At 44.8% G+C, this 18480-nt stretch overlaps 1 protein-coding gene across 1 annotated transcript in view; it reads left to right on the top strand.

The window, feature by feature from the left end:
* The window catches only part of VPS35L (VPS35 endosomal protein sorting factor like), a 103886-nt gene that overhangs the window by 19113 nt on the left and 66293 nt on the right, over positions 1-18480 (top strand). Inside the window, exons 7-11 of the mRNA XM_060172866.1 lie at positions 1020-1148; positions 9009-9093; positions 9845-9904; positions 16310-16406; positions 17059-17106. Of these exons, the coding sequence (XP_060028849.1) occupies positions 1020-1148; positions 9009-9093; positions 9845-9904; positions 16310-16406; positions 17059-17106 (419 nt within the window). The remainder of the gene's footprint in view (positions 1-1019; positions 1149-9008; positions 9094-9844; positions 9905-16309; positions 16407-17058; positions 17107-18480) is intronic.

The following is an 18480-nucleotide window of genomic DNA, read 5'->3' as shown; positions in this document are numbered from 1 at the left end:
ATCTCACTCCGTACCTGAAACTCTATTAGTGCCACAAACGCTGTCAACATGAGCTGTTTTCCACATTTATTTCATATGTGATTGGGGTTTTCATGTGAGGGACAGTCAGCACCACTCTGGTGTCTGTGAAGCAGGAGATTGAACTGGAAGTCCCAGTCATGCGTGTTTTGTGTTCTACCAGTTAAGCTTATTTCCCCAGCTAGAAATACTGAGTTTTCAAGAAGTCATGACATCTTTTTCTATGCTTTTCTTTGGTTTTTTTTTTTTTAATTTTTAATTTTTTTATTCCCACCAGGTTATCATTGGGTCTTGGTGCCTGCACAATAAATTCATTGCTTCTGGCAGTCATTTTTCCTTTTATATTTATTTTTATTTTATTTGATAGGACAGAGAGAAATTGAGAGGGGAGGAGAAGCTAGAGAGGGAGAAAGAGAAACACCTGCATACCTGCTTTATCAGTTATGAAATATCCCCTCTGCAGGTGAGGAGAGGGGGCTTGAACCTGGGTCCTGACACATGGCAGTGTGTGCTGAACCTGGTGTGCCACTGCCTGCCCCCCTTTTCTATGTTTTCCTATACAAAAATGCATTTTAACTTTTCTGACAACCCCCAAATATATTTTTTGCTTGCTTTTGTATCCTGAGCATCTGGTATACCAATCCTGGCACAAGGTGGACCCAATCACTTTGCTGACTTAAGTCTTCTTAACACACATGAGGTGAGGCTCTGGGAAAGCAACTCACCCCGATTGTCACAGCTACTAAGTGGCTGAGCTGGCAGTTGGCTTAGGTCTGTCTGACTTCCCTCTGAAGCCATTCTCTCTGCCACCACACTGGGCCCAACTTTGCAGAAAACTCAAGGAACCTCTTTAATCACAAAACATAACTGTCAGTCCTGGTGGGACCATGCAGAAAACTCAGATTTGGAAGGTCAGTCAGTACTGGGTATTGCTTGTGGAGATGGTGGCCAAACAGTGTTTTTCTTTCAACGCCTACAGCCTTCTTACTTTCTGTCCACAGGGATCCCAGAAAGAGCTGTTGAATTTGACTCAACAGGATTATGTGAACCGCATTGAGGAGCTCAACCAGTCGCTGAAGGATGCCTGGGCCTCAGACCAGAAAGTGAAAGCTCTCAAAATAGTCATCCAGGTCAGATCTTGTGATTTTTATTTTTTCCTTTCACAGCTTTCTTTCTTTCTTTTTTTATTTTATTTTACTTTCATAAAATATTTATTTATTTATTTATTTTCCCTTTTGTTACCCTTGTTTATTAATTTTTTTTAAATTTCTTTATTGGGGAATTAATGTTTTGCATTCAACAGTAAATACAATAGTTTGTACATGCATAAAATTTCCCAGTTTTCCATATAACAATACAACCCTGTTAGGTCCTCTGTCATCCTTCTTGGACCTGTATTCTCCCCACCCACCCACTCTGGAGTCTTTTACTTTGGTGCAATATGCCAATTCCAGTTCAGGTTCTACTTGTGTTTTCTCTTCTGATCTTTTTCAACTTCTGCCTGAGAGTGAGATCATCCCATATTCATCCTTCTGTTTCTGACTTATTTCACATAACATGAATTTTTCAAGGTCCATCCAAGATCAGCTGAAAATGGTGAAGCCACCATTTTTTATAGCTGAGTAGTATTCCATTGTGTAGATATACCACAACTTGCTCAGCCACTCATCTGTTGTTGGACACCTGGGTTGCTTCCAGGTTTTGGCTATTATAAATTGTGCTGTTAAGAACATATGTGTACACAGATCTTTTTGGATGTGTGTGTTGGGTTCCTTAGGCTATATCCCCAGGAGAGGAATTACAGGGTCATAGGGTCTAGCCTTCTGAGAGTTTTCCAGACTGTTCTCCACAGAGGCTGGACCTATTGACATTCCCACCAGCAGTGTAGGAGGGTTCCTTTGACCCCACACCCTCTCCAGCATTTGCTGCTGTTACCTTTTCTGATGTATGACATTCTCACAGGAGTAAAGTGGTATCTCATTGTTGTCTTTATTTGCATTTCTCTGACAATCAGAGACTTGGAGCATGTTTTCATGTGTTTCTCGGCCTTTTGGATCTCTTCTGTGGTGAATATTCTGTCTATGTCCTCCCCCCATTTTTGGATGGAGTTATTTACTGTCTTATTGATGAGATTTGCAAGTTCTTTATATATTCTGGTTATTAGCCTCTTGTCTGATGTATGGCATGTAAAGATCTTCTCCCATTCTGTGAGGGCTCTCTTGGTTTGGGTAGTGGTTTCTTTTGCTGTGCAGAAGCTTTTTAATTTGATGTAGTCCCATAGGTTTATGCTTGTCTTAGTCTTCTTTGTAATTGGATTCGTTTCATTGAAGATGTCTTTAAAATTTATGCGGAAAAGAGTTTTGCCAATATTTTCCTCTAAGTATCTGATAGTTTGTGGTCTAACATCCAAGTCCTTGATCCACTTGGAATTTACTTTTGTATTTGGTGAAATATAGTGGTTCAGTTTCATTCTTCTGCATGTTTCAACCTATTTTTTCCAACACCATTTGTTGAAGAGACTCTGCTTTCCCCATTTAATAGTCTGGGCCCCTTTGTCAAAGATTAGATGTCCATAGGAGTGGGGGCACACTTCTGGGCTCTCTATTCTATTCCACTGGTCAGTATGTCTATTCATGTGCCAGTACCAAGCAGTTTTGATGACAATGGCCCTATAATACAATTTGAGATCTGGGAGTGTGATGCCTTTGGTTCTGTTCTTTTTTCTCAAGATTGTTTTGGCAATTCTAGGTCTTTTCTGTTTCCAGATAAACATTTGTAGCATTTGTTCTATTCTCCTAAAAAATGTGCTTGGGATCTTGATGGGGACAGCATTAAATTTGTAGATGGCTCTGGGTAGTATATTCATTTTGATGACGTTATTAATTTTTTAAATATTTATTTATTTATTCCCTTTTGTTGCCCTTGTTTTATTGTTGTAGTTATTATTGATGTCGCTGTTGTTGGATAGGACAGAGAGAAATGGAGAGAGGAGGGGAAGACAGGGGGGGAGAGAAAGATAGACACCTGCAGACCTGCTTCACCGCCTGTGAAGCGACTCCCCTACAGGTGGGGAGCCAGGGGCTCGAACTGGGATCTTTACACTGGTCCCTGCGCTTTGCGCTTAACCCGCTGCGCTACCGCCCGACTCCCCTTTTACAGTTTTCTATCTGATACACTTTTGCAGATAATTAGGGCTCTTCAGAGTCCTGCTGTCAGGGTCTTTCTTACCCTACTTTTTAAAATTTTGTTCCATCTTTATCTGTTTCCTTTGAAAGGCCATCATTATGAAGTTGTGCTTTTGAGTTGGCTAATCTTCTGGTCACCACATGCAGTTGCACACATTGCACAGTGCACAATTCATGGAAATTCACTCGAGACGATAGGATGAATGATTCCAGCTGGGCTGTGTGGTTGGCCCTGGCACATGTATGATTTGTATAGACTAGAGGTTGACTGTCTCTTGGGTTTCCTAGAACAAATCCTGTGTCTTTTGGACTAACAGTTGTAGATGCATTTGTAGGTCGTATTCTGCATAATCAGATGACAAAAATACCTGTTTGCAGTGTTATGATTGTAAAGTTGTTGAATCTTTGTTGATCTGGTGACCACTCTTGGAAGAGCAAGTTTCTTGATTGTTAGCTTATCTTGGGCAAATGTGGTCATAGCACACAGTTAAAGCAATAAGTTAGGCATTGTGATTTTCAGAGTAGAGCAAGTAAAAGACTTCTGAATAGTCGTGTTTAAAAGGGCTGATTCCTGTCTTCTTCAGGGTCATGGCGACATTTGTTTTCTCACCTGTTTCTCTAGAGAGAGGGTTCAGAGAGTCTGGGAATCTTTACACTGGACACATGAAGTCTTTTAAGATGGTTCTTGGTATGGGGGGGTGCTGTTTGTTGTTATTCTTTGTGTGTGTATGTGTTTCCTGACAGCCCATTTCCTTTCAATCACTATTGTTCATTTACAAAGTAAATATTCTTGAAGAAGGGAACCTCTCATCCTGAATACACACGACAAGGGTGGCTTGCTGAGTAGCCCAAGTGAGAAAATAGCTCAGCTCACAAGCGCTTCTTCAAAATATTTACATTGGCAACATCTGTCTGGAGAGTATTGTGATATAGAACTGTGACTTCTGAGAGCTTTACATCTGGAGAAGATTTAATTTGGGTCTTCTCAAAGAAAATCACTGTGAGAGTGTTGAACTCCACATCTGGGGAATAGTAACTATTTGATTTACGATAAAGACTGCTTTTTTTCCCCCTCTTTCTTCCCCTTTTTTTTTTTTTTAACTCTAAATGAGATAGTTGAAGGATGGAGTACAATGAAATGATGAGCACAGGTCCTCTTATTCACTCAGCCTTAGGGCTGTCCTATTGTAGTTTTATTGAGATATAACTTACTGGGCGGGGGAAGATAGCATAATGGTTACACAATCAGACTCTCATGTTTGAGGTTCCAGAGTCCCAGGTTCAATCCCCCACACCACTATATACCTGAGCTGAACACTGCTCTGTTTTTTTTTTTCCTCTCTCTCTCTCAGAAATAAATAAAAAATTAGAGAGAGAGGGATAACTTAACTGTCATAAGATCCACTACTAAGTGTACAATTCAATTATTTTTTTTAGAGTCCAACTGTTGTGTAATCTGCCTTTCAAAACATTAAAAAATTTATTATCCGGCATAAGGATCCTGGTTCGAACCCCGGCTCCCCACCTGCAGGGGAGTCGCTTCACAGGCGGTGAAGCAGGTCTGCAGGTGTCTGTCTTTCTCTCCTCCTCTCTGTCTTCCCCTCCCTCTCTCCATTTCTCTCTGTCCTATCCAACAACGACAACAACAATAATAACTACAACAATAAAACATCAAGGGCAACAAAAGGGAATAAATAAAATAAATAATAAAAAAAAAATTTTTTAAATTTATTATCTTTATTAATTAGATAAAGACAGAAATGTAGAGGGAAGGGGGAGATTGAGAGGGAGGGAGAGATAGAAAGAAAGACCCCTGCAGCACTGCTTCACCACTTGCAAAGCTTTCCTCCTGCAGGTAGGGACTGGGGGCTTGAACTCAGATACTTGCACATTGTAACGTGAGCTCAATCAGGTGTGCCACCACCTGGCCCCTCTTTCAAACATTTTAATTTTTTTATTTTCCCTTTTGTTGCCCTTTGTTTTTTTATTGTTGTAGTTATTATTGATGTTGTTGTTGTTGGATAGGACAGAGAGAAATGGAGAGGAGGGGAAGACAGAGAGAGGGAGAGAAATACAGACACCTGCAGATCTGCTTCACCACCTGTGAAGCAATTCCCCTGCAGGTGGGGAGCCGGGGGCTCGAACTGGGGTCCTTATGCCGGTCCTTGCACTTTGCGCCATGTGCGCTTAACCCACTGCGCTACCGCCCGACAACCCCCCTTTCAAACATTTTACATCCCCATGTCCCCCAGTTCTCTTAAGCTTATCTGCAGTCAAACCCACTGCCATCCCAGCCCTAGGAAACTCTGGGTCTGCCTTCTACCTCCATACATCTGCTGTTCTTGCCAATTTCTTAAAAGAAAAGAAGAAAAAAAAGAAATGAAAACCAAACAGCCCTTCTCTAGGGCTTTTCTAGGAGTATGTTGACACTGTAGATCAGCTGAAGAGATTGGCATCTTCACAGCAGTGAGTCCATGGTATGTAACCTTTACTCGGATTCTGTTTCTGTTACTGTGAACTGTGTTGCTGTGAACCTCTTAGACCCGTGTGCTGGTGCCCCTGGACAGTGTTTTCCTAGGTAAAGGTCCCACTGTGCTTCTCAGACTGACCAGAAAGCTCCAGGTCACTCTCTGAGTGGTGAAGTTGGGCCTGTGTACATACCTGGCAGGGCGTGAGAGACTGTGCGGTCCAGCTTCCCATCACCAGGTGGTTTGCACAGACTTCCTTAACCCTTTCTAATTTAGGAGGCAGGAATATCACATTTTACTGTGATTTGAATTAGTTAATTCCTTCACTGGAACACGGCTGAGCATCTTTTTGTCTGCCGCACATCTGAAAATGTCTTGTTGATTCCTTTTGCTCATTTCCCACTGTGTTACTCGTCTTTTGCTTTGGCTTTTAGGACTTCCTTTTCTTTAGACTTGTTTGCTTACTAGTGAAAGTGAGAGAGAACCAGACCAGAGCAGCACTCTGGCACATGTGACAACAAAAGTCAAACTCAGGTCCTGAGTTTGATCCCCAGCTTTGTGTGTGCCAGTGATGCTCTAGTTCTCTCTCTCTCTCTCTTCCTCTTTCTCATTAATAAATAAATATGAGAGAGATTGTAAATCATATAGATCATTATAGATCATTAATAAATAAATATGAGAGAGAGAGAGAGAGAAACTCCTTTGACTTTTGATTTGCTTGGTTTCTCCTTCTAAGTAATTTCCCAATCCCAACACCATATGGGCAGTTGAATCTCTTTTACTTTTTTTTGTTGCATGCCTCACTTAGCTAAACTCTTACTCCCTTCCCCCAAATAAAGACATAAATAGATAAATTTTTTTTTTTTAAATACCATCGGTTCTGCCTGTCCATAATGTGTGCTGTGAGAAAAGACAATGCACAGATGTCTGGAAACCCCAGCTGTGTTGACTTGACATCTTGGGTTTGATCTCTCTCTCACTTCACCAGCGGGCAGCCTCTCCCTCTTGGAGAGGCTCAGAGCTCAGGCCATGTCCCAGCCCTTAGGGACCCAGAGTTGCCGATTATAAACAGTGTCTAGGGATTGGAGTTGTTTGTCTTTTTCCCAGCCCCCGAGTCTCCTGGGGTCCTTGTTGAAGTTGGAGCTCCTATAAAGGACACCTGAAGAATTGCAAGCAGAGAACCAGGGGATGAGAATGCCACACCATCCACATGCCACGTTGGATGTCAGCCCCAAAGTTTTCTGTCCCCTCCCTGCTCCCTGGTGACATTTAGGCTGGATGAGGATGTCTCAACAGTTAGACATGGTGCTGGACCCTTGCTACAGGTCTAGATATTCTTCACTTTAGAAACAATTTTATCCTTTTAAAATTTTCATGAGTCAGAGAGATACCAGAATTGGATTCTGCACTGGCCTATGCAGTGCTGGGGATCAAACCTGGGAACTCATGTGTGTGTAAGTTCTGTGTGCCACATAGCTACCTTCCAGCCACTCTTTTTTTCTTTCACTTTTCAGTGGCATTTTTTTCTCTGAGTGTCAGTGTTAGAATGATAAAACGACAATGTTACTTCGCTCTGTATATGATTTTTGGCATTGTTGACGCTAGAGAATGTCAAATTCAGTTCTTCAAAGTAGCCATTGGTTTTTGCTTATTTGTTTGCTTTTGATTATATTATCAATTGCCCAGCACACTGCTTAACTCCTGTAGTGTTGGGGGTGGAGCCGAGGGCCTCTCAAATGCAAGTTCTGTGTGCTACCCCTGCTGTCTTCCCCTGGTGATGCTAAGCCTGGTTGATTCTGGGGTACCTAGGAGCCTTGCTGTACAGCTGTATTCTTGCATCATGAGTTCCAAGCCAGCTGATGGTCCACTGGGCTGAGTGACGGCAAAAGGCTGGAACAGGGAGTCGGGCAGTAGCGCAGTGGGTTAAGCACATGTAGAGCAAAGTGCAAGGACTGGCTTAAGGATCCCGGTTTGAGCCCCCGGCTCCCCACCTGCAGGGGAGTCGCTTCACAAGCAGTGAAGCAGATCTGAAGGTGTCTATCTTTCTCTTCCCCTCTGTCTTCCCCTCCTCTTTTCATTTCGCTCTGTCCGATTCAACAACGATGACTACAACAGTAAAACAACAAGGGCAACAAAAGGGAATAAATAAATAAAATAAACATTAAAAAACCCCAAAAACATAGGATAACTATTTTTGAAACATCACTTGATAGGGTATTATAACTAGATACTCCTGGCTTTCAAAAATTTCAATTGTAATTTTGTTTCAATTTTTATTTACAAACACATAAGCATAGAGCATCTCATTAAAGTTGGTATGTTAGAGCACGTTAAAAAAAACAATAATAAAAAACAACAAGGGCAACAAAAGGGAAAAATCAATAAATTAAAAAAAAAAAAAAGGCTGCAACAATTCCCTGCAAAGCCGAAATGTTCCCGGCGTTGGTGAAGCTCGCCCCTGAGAAACACGGACTCTTTGAGGCATGTCATGTCTCCTTTTGGAGGGAAACTCAGAAGGAACCGTGAATAATCATAGCTGGCAGCTTAAGAAACTTGGAGATGGGAGTCAGGCGATAGCGCAGCAGGTTAAGCGCACGTGGCACAAAGCATAAGGACTGGCATAAGGATCCCGGTTTGAGCCCCCGGCTTCCCACCTACAGGGGAGTCCCTTCACAGGCGGTGAAGCAGGTCTGCAGGTGTCTGTCTTTCTCTCCCCCTCTCTGTCTTCCCTTCCTCTCTCCATTTCTCTCTGTCCTATCTAACAATGACAACAACTACAACAACAATGAAAAAAGAAACTTGGAGACTGACTTATGGGCTGATTTCATGGAGTAAAATGAATAACCATCTTGAGATAACCAGAAGAAGCCAAGCTGTAAAGCAGTTGGCACACATCTCGAGCCCTCCAAGCACACCGTCAGGAGAGGCATCCCTCATTCCCCTAGTGGCGTCCGTCTCCCTCGGTCCAAAGCTCAGCCTTTTGCTTCTTTTCTCCAGGCCAGGTGTGGGGTGGGCACCTAGATGTGTATAGAAGTGGTTGCTTCTGAACCACGCGGTGGCACATCTGGTTGAATGCACACGTTACAGTGCGCAAAGACCTGGGTTCAGGCCCCCTGCAGAGGGAAGCTTCATGAATGGAGAAGCAGGGCTGCAGGTGTCTCACTGCCTCTCTATCTCCCCTCCCCTCTCAGTTTCTCTCTGTCTTTACCCAATAATAAAGAAATTAAATAAAAGGATTAAAAGAAAGAAAAGAAATCGTTGGTTCTCCAGGCCTGAAGCTTGTTAGCCGTGTCAGACATGGCAGAGTAAGTACTTCTCTTTCTCTCTCTCTCTCCAGTGTTCCAAGCTTCTTTCAGACACCAGTGTTATCCAGTTCTACCCCAGCAAATTTGTCCTCATCACTGACATACTCGATACCTTTGGTAAGTTCTGTTAGCCTCATTTATATCTAGGGAGTGTGCCGCTGAGGCTAGAGGTTCTCTTGTGGGCTGGGAGATGGCATAGGGGTTGTGCAGAATGATTTTCGAATGAATTGAGGTGCTTAAGGCTCCTCTAGTCCTCAGTTTCAGAAAAGATTCTGCCAGGAGGAGAATGACCCCTTTTCCTGGCTCTCAGGAAGTCAGAAACCCCTTTTACAAAAACTAGCAACCTGGGGACCAGGCAGTGGCGCACCTGGTTAAGCGCACACATTACAGTGCAGGAGGACCCAGGTTCAAGCCTCTGGCCCCCACCCGCAGAGGGAAAGCTTCACAAGTGGTGAAGCAGGGCTGCAGGTGTCTCTCTGTCTCTCTTCCTGTCTATTTCCTCCCCTTTCTCTCTGTCTCTATTCAATTAATAAATAAATAAGATATATATTTAAAAAAACTAGCAACCAGGGTGGTGGTGCAGTGGTTAAATCATTGAATTCTCAAGCATGAGATCCTGACTTCAATCCCCAGCAGCATCACACGTGCCAGAGTGGTGCTCAAGCTCACTCTTTTCTTCCCTCCATGCTCATTAATAATCTTTAAAAAAAAAAAAAAAAAAAGTAAAGTGAGATAAATATGCGACTTAAAGTTTAGCCACTAGGTGGCAGTATAATACCAGAAATAATCTCTGTGTCTTCAATTAGCTCATGTTTAGCATTTGCTCCTGACTCAGGGCTGCTCACCTGGTATGTCCTTTTCTCCGCAGGCAAGCTGGTGTACGAGCGCATCTTCTCCATGTGTGTGGATAACCGTAGTGTCTTACCAGGTAATGCCACCACTTTTTCCTGTGTCACTGCTCTGGCGTCGCCTTCAGCTCATAGCAAGCCTGCATTCTAGCAGGATAGAGAAGGCTGCCATTGTTACTGCTTTTTGTCAGGTTGATGTAAAAGAAACACCTGTGCTGGCTTCTGATCCTTTCCGACTTCTAAAAGCGTCAGGAGATTCTTTTCAACTGTTTTTTTTTTTCCCCTTCAAACTGGGAGTTTGGGCAGGTAGTTTGAATTCCCTCATTCACAGGAATGAAAAGGGATCACGATAGATTCAGCTAAACTTTCACACCAACTTATTTCCTCTCTCCTTGATATTTCTTTTTTGTTGCTGGGCCTTCACACTTGCATGAGTTCACCACTCCTGGTGGACGCCTCCCCACCTACCCCCCCCTCTTTTTTCCCCCAGATAGAGGTGAGAGAGAAGAGAGACACCACAGCACTGCTTCACTGTTCATGAAGCTTCCTTCCCCTTTGCATGGTGCTCTCAGGTGATTCCAGGGGCTCTAACCCAGGTCTTTGGACATGGCAAAGTGTGTGCTTGACCGGGTCATCCCCTGCTTGACATCTTAGTATCTTCCTATCTGTTTTTCTAAGAGGCAAACTGCTTTAAAAAACAAATAGACTGGGGAGTAGGGTGGTAGTGCAGTGGGTTAAGTGCACGTGGTGCAAAGCACAAGGACTAACATAAGGATCCCAGTTTTAGTTCCCAGCTCCCCACCTGCAGGGGAGTCGCTTCACAAGCAGTGAAGCAGGTCTGCAGGTGTCTGTCTTTCTCTCCCCCTCTCTGTATTCCCCTCCTCTCTCCATTTCTCTCTGTCCTATCCAACAACAACGACATCAATAACAAGAACAATAATAACTACAACAATAAAAAAAACAAGGGAAACAAAAGGGAATAAATAAAATTTAAAAATATTAAAAAATGGTGTAAGGATCCCGCTTCGTGCTCCCAGCTCCCCACCTGCAGGGGAGTCGCTTCACAGGCAGTAAAGCAGGTCTGCAGGTGTCTATCTCTCTCTCCTCCTCTCTGTCTTCCCCTCCTCGCTCCATTTCTCTCTGTCCTATCTAACAATGACGACATCAATAACAACAATAACTACTACAACAACAATTAAAAGCAAGGGCAACAAAAAGGGAAAATAAATAAATATAAATATTTAAAAAAGAAAAAAACAGGTAGACTGAAGTGTGTGATCCTGAAACTGTGTGTGTGTGTGTATATATAGTCAAATATATCAATAATATCAGGTACTTTGAATATGCAGCCTATTCAAGTGATGCCTGCATTAAGTTTTTTTTCATTTTTTTAAAATGTATTTATTTATTCCCTTTTGTTGCCCTTGTTGCTTTATTGTTGTAAGTATTATTGTTGTCGTTGTTGAATAGGACAGAGAAATGGAGAGAGGAGGGGAAGACAAGAGAGGAGAGAAAGGTAGACAGCTGCAGATCTACTTCAACGTTTGTGAAGTGACTCCCCTGCAGGTGGGGAGCCGGGGGCTCGAACTGGGATCCTTAGACCGGTCCTTGCTTGTGCTTTGCGCCACATGTGCTTAACCCGCTGCGCTACCGCCCGACTCCTGCCTGCATTAAGTTTACTGCCAATTGATTTTAAATGCTCGGGGTTATAGCGAGCCGACCAGGTTATGGCTTTCTCTTATTGGATAAATGATGAGGGTGTGTCTGCCAACACGGGACTCTCCGCAGCAGTTTCCTCTGCCTGCCGGCTCTCTTCACAGCCTGTGCTCTCCGCGCAAGTCAGAGCAAGTCTGACTCCCTTTCCCCTTATCACCGTCTGCACTGATTTCTGGCCCCGCCCTGCAGACTGACTTGAAGAAATGACTTCAAGAATGCCTAAAGAAGTCACACAGTGACCAGGTGGTGGCATACCTGACTAAGTGCAAATAACACTATGCGCAAGGACCTGGGTTCAAGCCCTCCCAATCCCCATCTGCTGGGGCATGCTTCGTGAGTGGTGAGGCAGGTCTGTAGGTGTCTTACCTTTCTCTCTCCCTCTCTGTCTCCCCTTCCCTCTCATTTTCTCTCTGTCCTGTCAAGTAAAAATAGAAAGGGGGGGAAAAAGGCCACCAGAAACAGTGGATTTGTAGCACAGGCACTGAGCCCCAGCAATAACCCCGGTGGCAATAAAAAAAGAAGGGGAGTATGGCGGTAGCGCAGCGGGTTAAGCGCAGGTGGCGCAAAGCGCAAGGACCGGAATAAAGATCCCGGTTCCAGCCCCCAGCTCCCCACCTGCAGGGGAGTCGCTTCACAGGCGGTGAAGCAGGTCTGCAGGTGTCTGTCTTTCTCTCCCCCTCTCTGTCTTCCCTTCCTGTCTCCATTTCTCTGTGTCCTACCCAACAATGATGACATCAATAACAACAACAATACCTACAGCAATAAAAGAAAACTGAGAGGGAGTCGGGCTGTAGCTCAGCGGGTTAAGCGCAGGTGGCGCAAAGCACAAGGTCGGCATAAGGATCCCGGTTCGAGCCCCCGGCTCCCCACCTGCAGGGGAGTCGCTTCACAAGCGGTGAAGTAGGTCTGCAGGTGTCTATCTTTCTCTGCCCCTCTCTGTCTTCCCCTCCTCTCTCCATTTCTCTCTGTCCTATCTAACAACGACAACATCAATAACAATAACTACAACAACAACGAAAAACAACAAGGACAACAAAAGAGAATATAAATAAATAAAATATTAAAAAAAAAGAAAACTGAGAAATGTTGTGCATGTACAAACCATTAAAAATAAAAAAGAAGAAAAGGAAAAAGAAATTGTACATGGCAATCAAATCCTGGCTAGTGAATTTTATGTTTAAGGCCTTTACCTTTAGGTCTGTGAGTCTCACGGGACTGGAAAGATGCCAGTCTCCCCAGGCTCTTGGAAAAGGCAGAGCTCTAGATCCAGTGACTCCCCAGCCTGCCCTAATCCAGCCTGAGTGCTGAGACTTCTGAGGAATAGCATGATTTCGTTTCCATCTTGGGAACAGTATCTTGGGTTTGTCCTGTCATGGCTTTCGTCTGCTGCTGTCAGTTTCCCCATCTTTAGTCCCTGCCTTGGCTGAGGAAGGCTGCATCTGGGTGAAACGTGTCCCGAGGTGACCTGGCCTTTCGAGCCCACAACAAGATGATGTGGCATTCCCATATGCAGTTACGTAAAGAGACCCTGGGAAAGACTTAGCCAAAAAAGAAGAGAACTGACTCCCTGAGTCTCCATCATCCTGCCCAAATGCCCACAGAAGTTCAAGGTCTACCTAAGAAGCACCCTATAGAAAAGGAAGTGCTAGGGACTGGAGATGGTGCACCTGATTAAGTGCATGTGTTACAACACTCAAGGACCCAGGTTCAAGCCCCTGGTCCCCACCTGCAGGGTGGAAGCTTCATGAGCAGTGAAGTAGGGCTGCAGGTATTTCTCCCTCTCCCCTTTTCTCTCAAATTCTCTCTGTCCTATCAAATGAAATAAGTAAAATAAATAAACAAAATAGAAACTTGAAGGAGAAACCTTGGTCCTTTGTTCCAGTGAAGAACCTTTTGGAGTCATTTCCCAGTTCAGGGTTATTTCTCCTTTTAGCAGTGCAGTAAGGATGTAAGAAGCTTTGGGGGAGTTTCTGTAGCACCCAGGAAGTCTCTCAACCCCTTCACCTGGGGGCCACCTTGGCTCGTGATGCCTGTCTGCCTTCCTGCTCCCCACACTGGCTGGCTACCTTTGCTGTTCCTTGGTCTCCCTCAGGACTGTAGCACTCTCCTCTCCCTGGAATACATTTCCTACATATCTGAGCTATAACTCAGATATTTTTATAACTCAAGAGTTCTGCTCAAATGCTACCTGTGCAAGAACCTTCTCTGACCAGTGTCTCTCATAATCTCCCACTTACCCCCCGCCACACACACACACACACACACACACACACACACACACACACACACACACACACACACGTCACTCTCACTCCAGTACCTATTCTTACAGCTCTCCGAGTCTTGACTATGAGCAATTTTTCTCTTACTTGTTTGCTTGCCCTACTCCTTTTGCCTGCATCTAGGGCCTCTTCCCCACTGAGTGTCAGCATCTGTCGCAGGTACCGTTAACTGAACCGTCATCTGTGGCATCACTGGGATGTTTGGCTGCCTGTAAGATGTTAAGGCCCCACGGCACATCATTGTTTTACTCAGTCCCCTCCTTCCTCTCTCTCTCTTTCACTCTCTCTCTGGGAGAGCAGCTTGCCATGCTGGTAAAGGCAGGGTGTTGTTAGTCTGCGCTGCACAATAGTGATCTTGCCTTGGGTGTGGCTCCTGCTCTCTCAGCCAGTCTAAATCCCTACCAGCCCACTCATCAGAGAACCTCCATGCCCTCACTCGTAAAGTGAACAACTCTTATCTTTGCCTCTCCAATCTGGGAACTTGAAAAGCTGTTGATTTCTGTGTCTGGGTTCAGGCCAGGCTGGGGAAAACAGGTAATCTCCTTCCCTCTGAAAATGGCCAGGAGAGGGCTGGCCAAATTCACTGTTCGGCCCTGGGCTCCGCCGGAGTTTGAGCCCCGCCCCCAGCACATTAAAAGAAGTTTCAGTGAGTGGTCTCTTCCCTCTGCCCCCCCCCCCACGTACTTCTACCTTTCTGTCTTTATCTAAAACAAACTGAAAAAAAAGAAGATGGCCAGCAGGTAGTTCTCTGATGTCTGAAGCCTGCCTGAACACCTTCAAATAGAGAAACCCTAGTCTGCAGTTCATAGTCTCTGCAGTCGGGACTAGAGGCTTCTCTGCTGGAGAAGTACCCAGAGGTTTGCTTCCCTGGGAGTTACGGTCACCTTGACCCTGGCACCTCCAGGATGCAGAGAACAGAGTCAAGGCCAAAGCATGGTTTCCTGCAGAGCAAGAGGAGAACACACACCGCTCACATGCATTTGCTGAATTCTAAAGCAATTAACTTCCTCTTTGTTTGATGACCTCTCAGAATATAAACACGTCCAGAGGAGTGGGGTTGGGCTATAATTTGTAAACACCCTTCCAAAGAAATAATTCCTTTTTAAAAATTTTTTTATATTTATTTATTTTCCCTTTTGTTGCCCTTGTTTTTTATTGTTGTTGTAGTTATTATTGCTGTTATTGTTGATGTCGTTATTATTGGATAGGACAGAGAGAAATGGAGAGAGGAGAGGAAGACAGAGGGGGGGAGAGAAAGACAGACACCTGCAGACCTGCTTCACCACCTGTGAAGCAACTCTCTTGCAGGTGGGGAGCCGGGGGCTTGAACCGAGATCCTTAGGCTGGTCTCTGCGCTTTGTGCAACCTGCGCTTAACGCGTTGTGCTACCGCCCAACTCCCAAGAAATAATTTCTATGCAAGAGTTCAGCATTGGCCCTCTTGGTACTGATGAGTTGGGGTGTTTTTTATTTTTTTTCCAGCTTTTTCCTGTACTCTCTTCTATTTTCTTTTTCCTTTTTCCTTTCATTGCTCGTGCTTTGTACCTGCAGGATTCCAGCACTCCTGCTGAATCCCACCCCCCTTTTAAAATTTCAGACAGAGACACAGAGAGGGAGAGAATAAGCAAGACCACAAATCCACTCCACCATTCATGAAGCATCTTTTGAGGCAGGTGCTCCTGCATTATACGTGGGGCTGGAACTGGGGTCTCCATAAAAAGTGCATAAAAAGGTGGGCACTTACTTGGTGAGCTGTTTCCTGGCCTCTCGTCCCCTCCTTTTGAAAGTGCTTGTTAAATCAGGATTGGGGACAAGAGCCAGAAGAGGTCAGGGCTGGTGGGTCACCTGTTGAATTCTAGCTCCTACATGGACTTAGTGTGTCCCAGGCAAGTTACTAAACTTCTCTGTGCCTTGGCCTCAGCACCTGTGAAAGATGATGATGAAAGATCACAAAAATACTAGGCTGGTGTGGTCCGGGAGTAGCTCAGTGGATGAAGCGTTGGATTCTCAAGCACGAGGTCCCGAGTTCAGTCCCCGGCAGCACATGTACCAGAGTGATGTCTGGTTCTTTCTCTCTCTCTGTCATCTTTCTCATGAATAATAAGAATAAAATAACTTCAAATAAAAAAAATACTAGGCTGGGTGGGGGGTATAGCATAATGGTTATGCAAAGAGACTTCCATGCCTAAGGCTCTCAAGTCCCAGGTTCAATCCCCCACACCACCATAAGCCAGAGCTGAGCAGTGCTCTGGTTAAAAAAAAAAAAAAGTACTAGGCTGTTGTGGGGTTGGGGGGGGGGAACATCTGCAAAGCACCATGGAAGCCTCTGTCTTCAGAAGACTATCGGGAAGGAGAGGCAGGCTAGGAGAGCCCTCCTGTCTGCTCCTTTGTCACATTGTCCTGCCCTGTCCTGTCCCAGGTCCCATAGCTGCTGTAGCAGTTCCCAAAGATGAGGGGGGGACTGATGGGCATTGCTTTTATTTTCCAGATCACTTCTCTCCAGAGAATGTAAATGACACTGCCAAGGAAACATGCTTGAATTGGTTTTTCAAGATTGCATCCATCAGGGAACTGATCCCGAGATTGTATCCTTTGCTTGTCCAATGGTTTCAGAGATAGGCTGGAAGAGTCGAGTCACTAACAGGAGCCATGTGGTGGGATGCCTGGGAATTCCATCCCATCATCCCCTCGCCTCCTGCTGCCTCAAGACAGCGACTCCTTTTCACTTCGGACATGATGCCATGTCCCAGGCTTTTGTTTCCATGTGGAACATTCCTACAGTAATTCTCCCAATTAAACAGTGCCAGGAACTTGAAAGGAACAGAGTTAAGTTTTTCTGCGCGGACTTGGCTGCCAAGATTAAAGACTGAGAATCCAACATATACACAAATGGGATCTCAGTTATCTCAAGTCATTCCTCCTTTCCCCACCCACCCCCATCCCCACCCCCACCCCCACCCCTAGAAAGCCAGGGATGGAAACGCTCAAAACCCCATTTACATTTCATCGTGCAAGCATGAATCAGCATGTAACATTTTCCAAATCTCGTTCTGAAGAAGCAGGGAGCCTTGGAAGCCAAATAGAGAAACCGCAGGCCTCTTGTTAACTTCATGCCAGGCCCTGTCTCCCTGCCAGGACACACCTAGTTCTGTTGGTGAATTGTTTCTTGTCGCCACCCCCACCCCCAAGGGAACAGACAGACTGGACACTGTTTTCCTTCACAGAAGGTTTCTGTAGTTACGTGGAAACGTCCATCCTGAAGTGCAACAAGTTTCTGTCCAAAACGTAAGGCTCTTCTTCATTTCTAGAACCCTAACATTTCCAAAGCTTCCTCACACAGGTGAACTCTCTCTCTCTCTAATGATAACGTAGCAGCGGCCATCAGTCACTGAGTACTTAGTGGGGAGCACATCTGGTGCTAAGCAGTTTCCATGTGCTTTGTCGTTTAATCCAAATGAAAACTTTATGAAGTAGAGATGCCACTTTAATCTCCATTTTATGCAGAAGATTAAAGCCGGGGAGGTCAATTGAATAACCCTGGGGAGAATCCTGGCTCTGCTGTTAATTAGTAGCTGCGTGCTACTGAGCAAGGTACTTAGCTTCTTAGAGTCCTCAGTCTCTTCATCTGTGACACAGGCCCTAAGAAGAGGTCTGTGAGTATCCACTGACCTGCACACACAGACCTAACAGGACCTGGTGCCTATTGGGTCCACACTCAAGGTCATTCCTCCCCACCCCCCTGCAAACCAGAGCACCACTCAGCTCTGGCTATTTGGTGGTGTCTGGGATTGAACTAGGGACCCCTTGCATGTAAATCCTGAACACTGTCATGTGCTGTCTCCCAGCTCTGCACTCAGGGCTGGCTGCTGGTCTCCAAGATGACCATGAACATAAATGACAGCTGGCAGAGGAATTCCGCAGGTCATCCAGTAGAACCTAGGACTTCCGTTCCTGAGGCTCTTAGTTTGATCCTGGTGCCGCACTTATCTGAGTGGTGTTCTCTTTATATCTTATGAAGTTTTCTCTTATCTCATAGGAAATAAACTTTTTAATTGAACTAATTTATTGGATAGAGACAGCGAGAAATTGAGAGGGAAAAGGGAAACAGTGAAACAGAAAGAGAGAAACCTGAAGCACTTGTTCACCACTCCTGAAGCTGCTCCTCTACAGGTGAGGACAGGGGGCTTGAACCTGGGTCCTTGCACATTGAAACATGTACATTCTACCGAATGTGCCGCTGCCCAGACCCTTGAAATAAATCTTTTAAAGGCATCAGTATATTTTTTAAAAATAGAAGAAGAAGGGGGCCAGGTGGTGGTGCACCTGGTTGAGTGCACATGTTACAAGGCACAAGGACCCAGGTTCAAGCCCCTGGTCCCCACCTATAGGGAGAAAGCTTCATAAGCGGTGAAGCAATACTGCAGGTGTCTGTCTCTTTCCCTGTCTGTATCCCCCTTCCTCTCAATTTCTTGCTGTCTCTATCAAATAAAGCTAATACAAAAAGAAAGAAAGAAAGAGAGAAAGAAGAAAGAAAGAAAGAAATAGAAGAAGCAAAAAAAGCCTTTGTTCCTGAGGCACATGCTACTTACTCTGTGTCACCTCAGACCTTGTTTTGACATTAGTTGCCAGAGCTTGGGGACAGCATCTCTGGCAGGTCCT

This window comes from Erinaceus europaeus, chromosome 15 (genome assembly GCF_950295315.1).
Source record: "Erinaceus europaeus chromosome 15, mEriEur2.1, whole genome shotgun sequence".
In the NCBI taxonomy this organism is placed as follows: Eukaryota; Metazoa; Chordata; class Mammalia; order Eulipotyphla; family Erinaceidae; genus Erinaceus; species Erinaceus europaeus.
The sequence above is the reverse complement of the archived record's forward strand: the minus strand, read 5'-3'. Positions and strand labels throughout refer to the sequence as shown.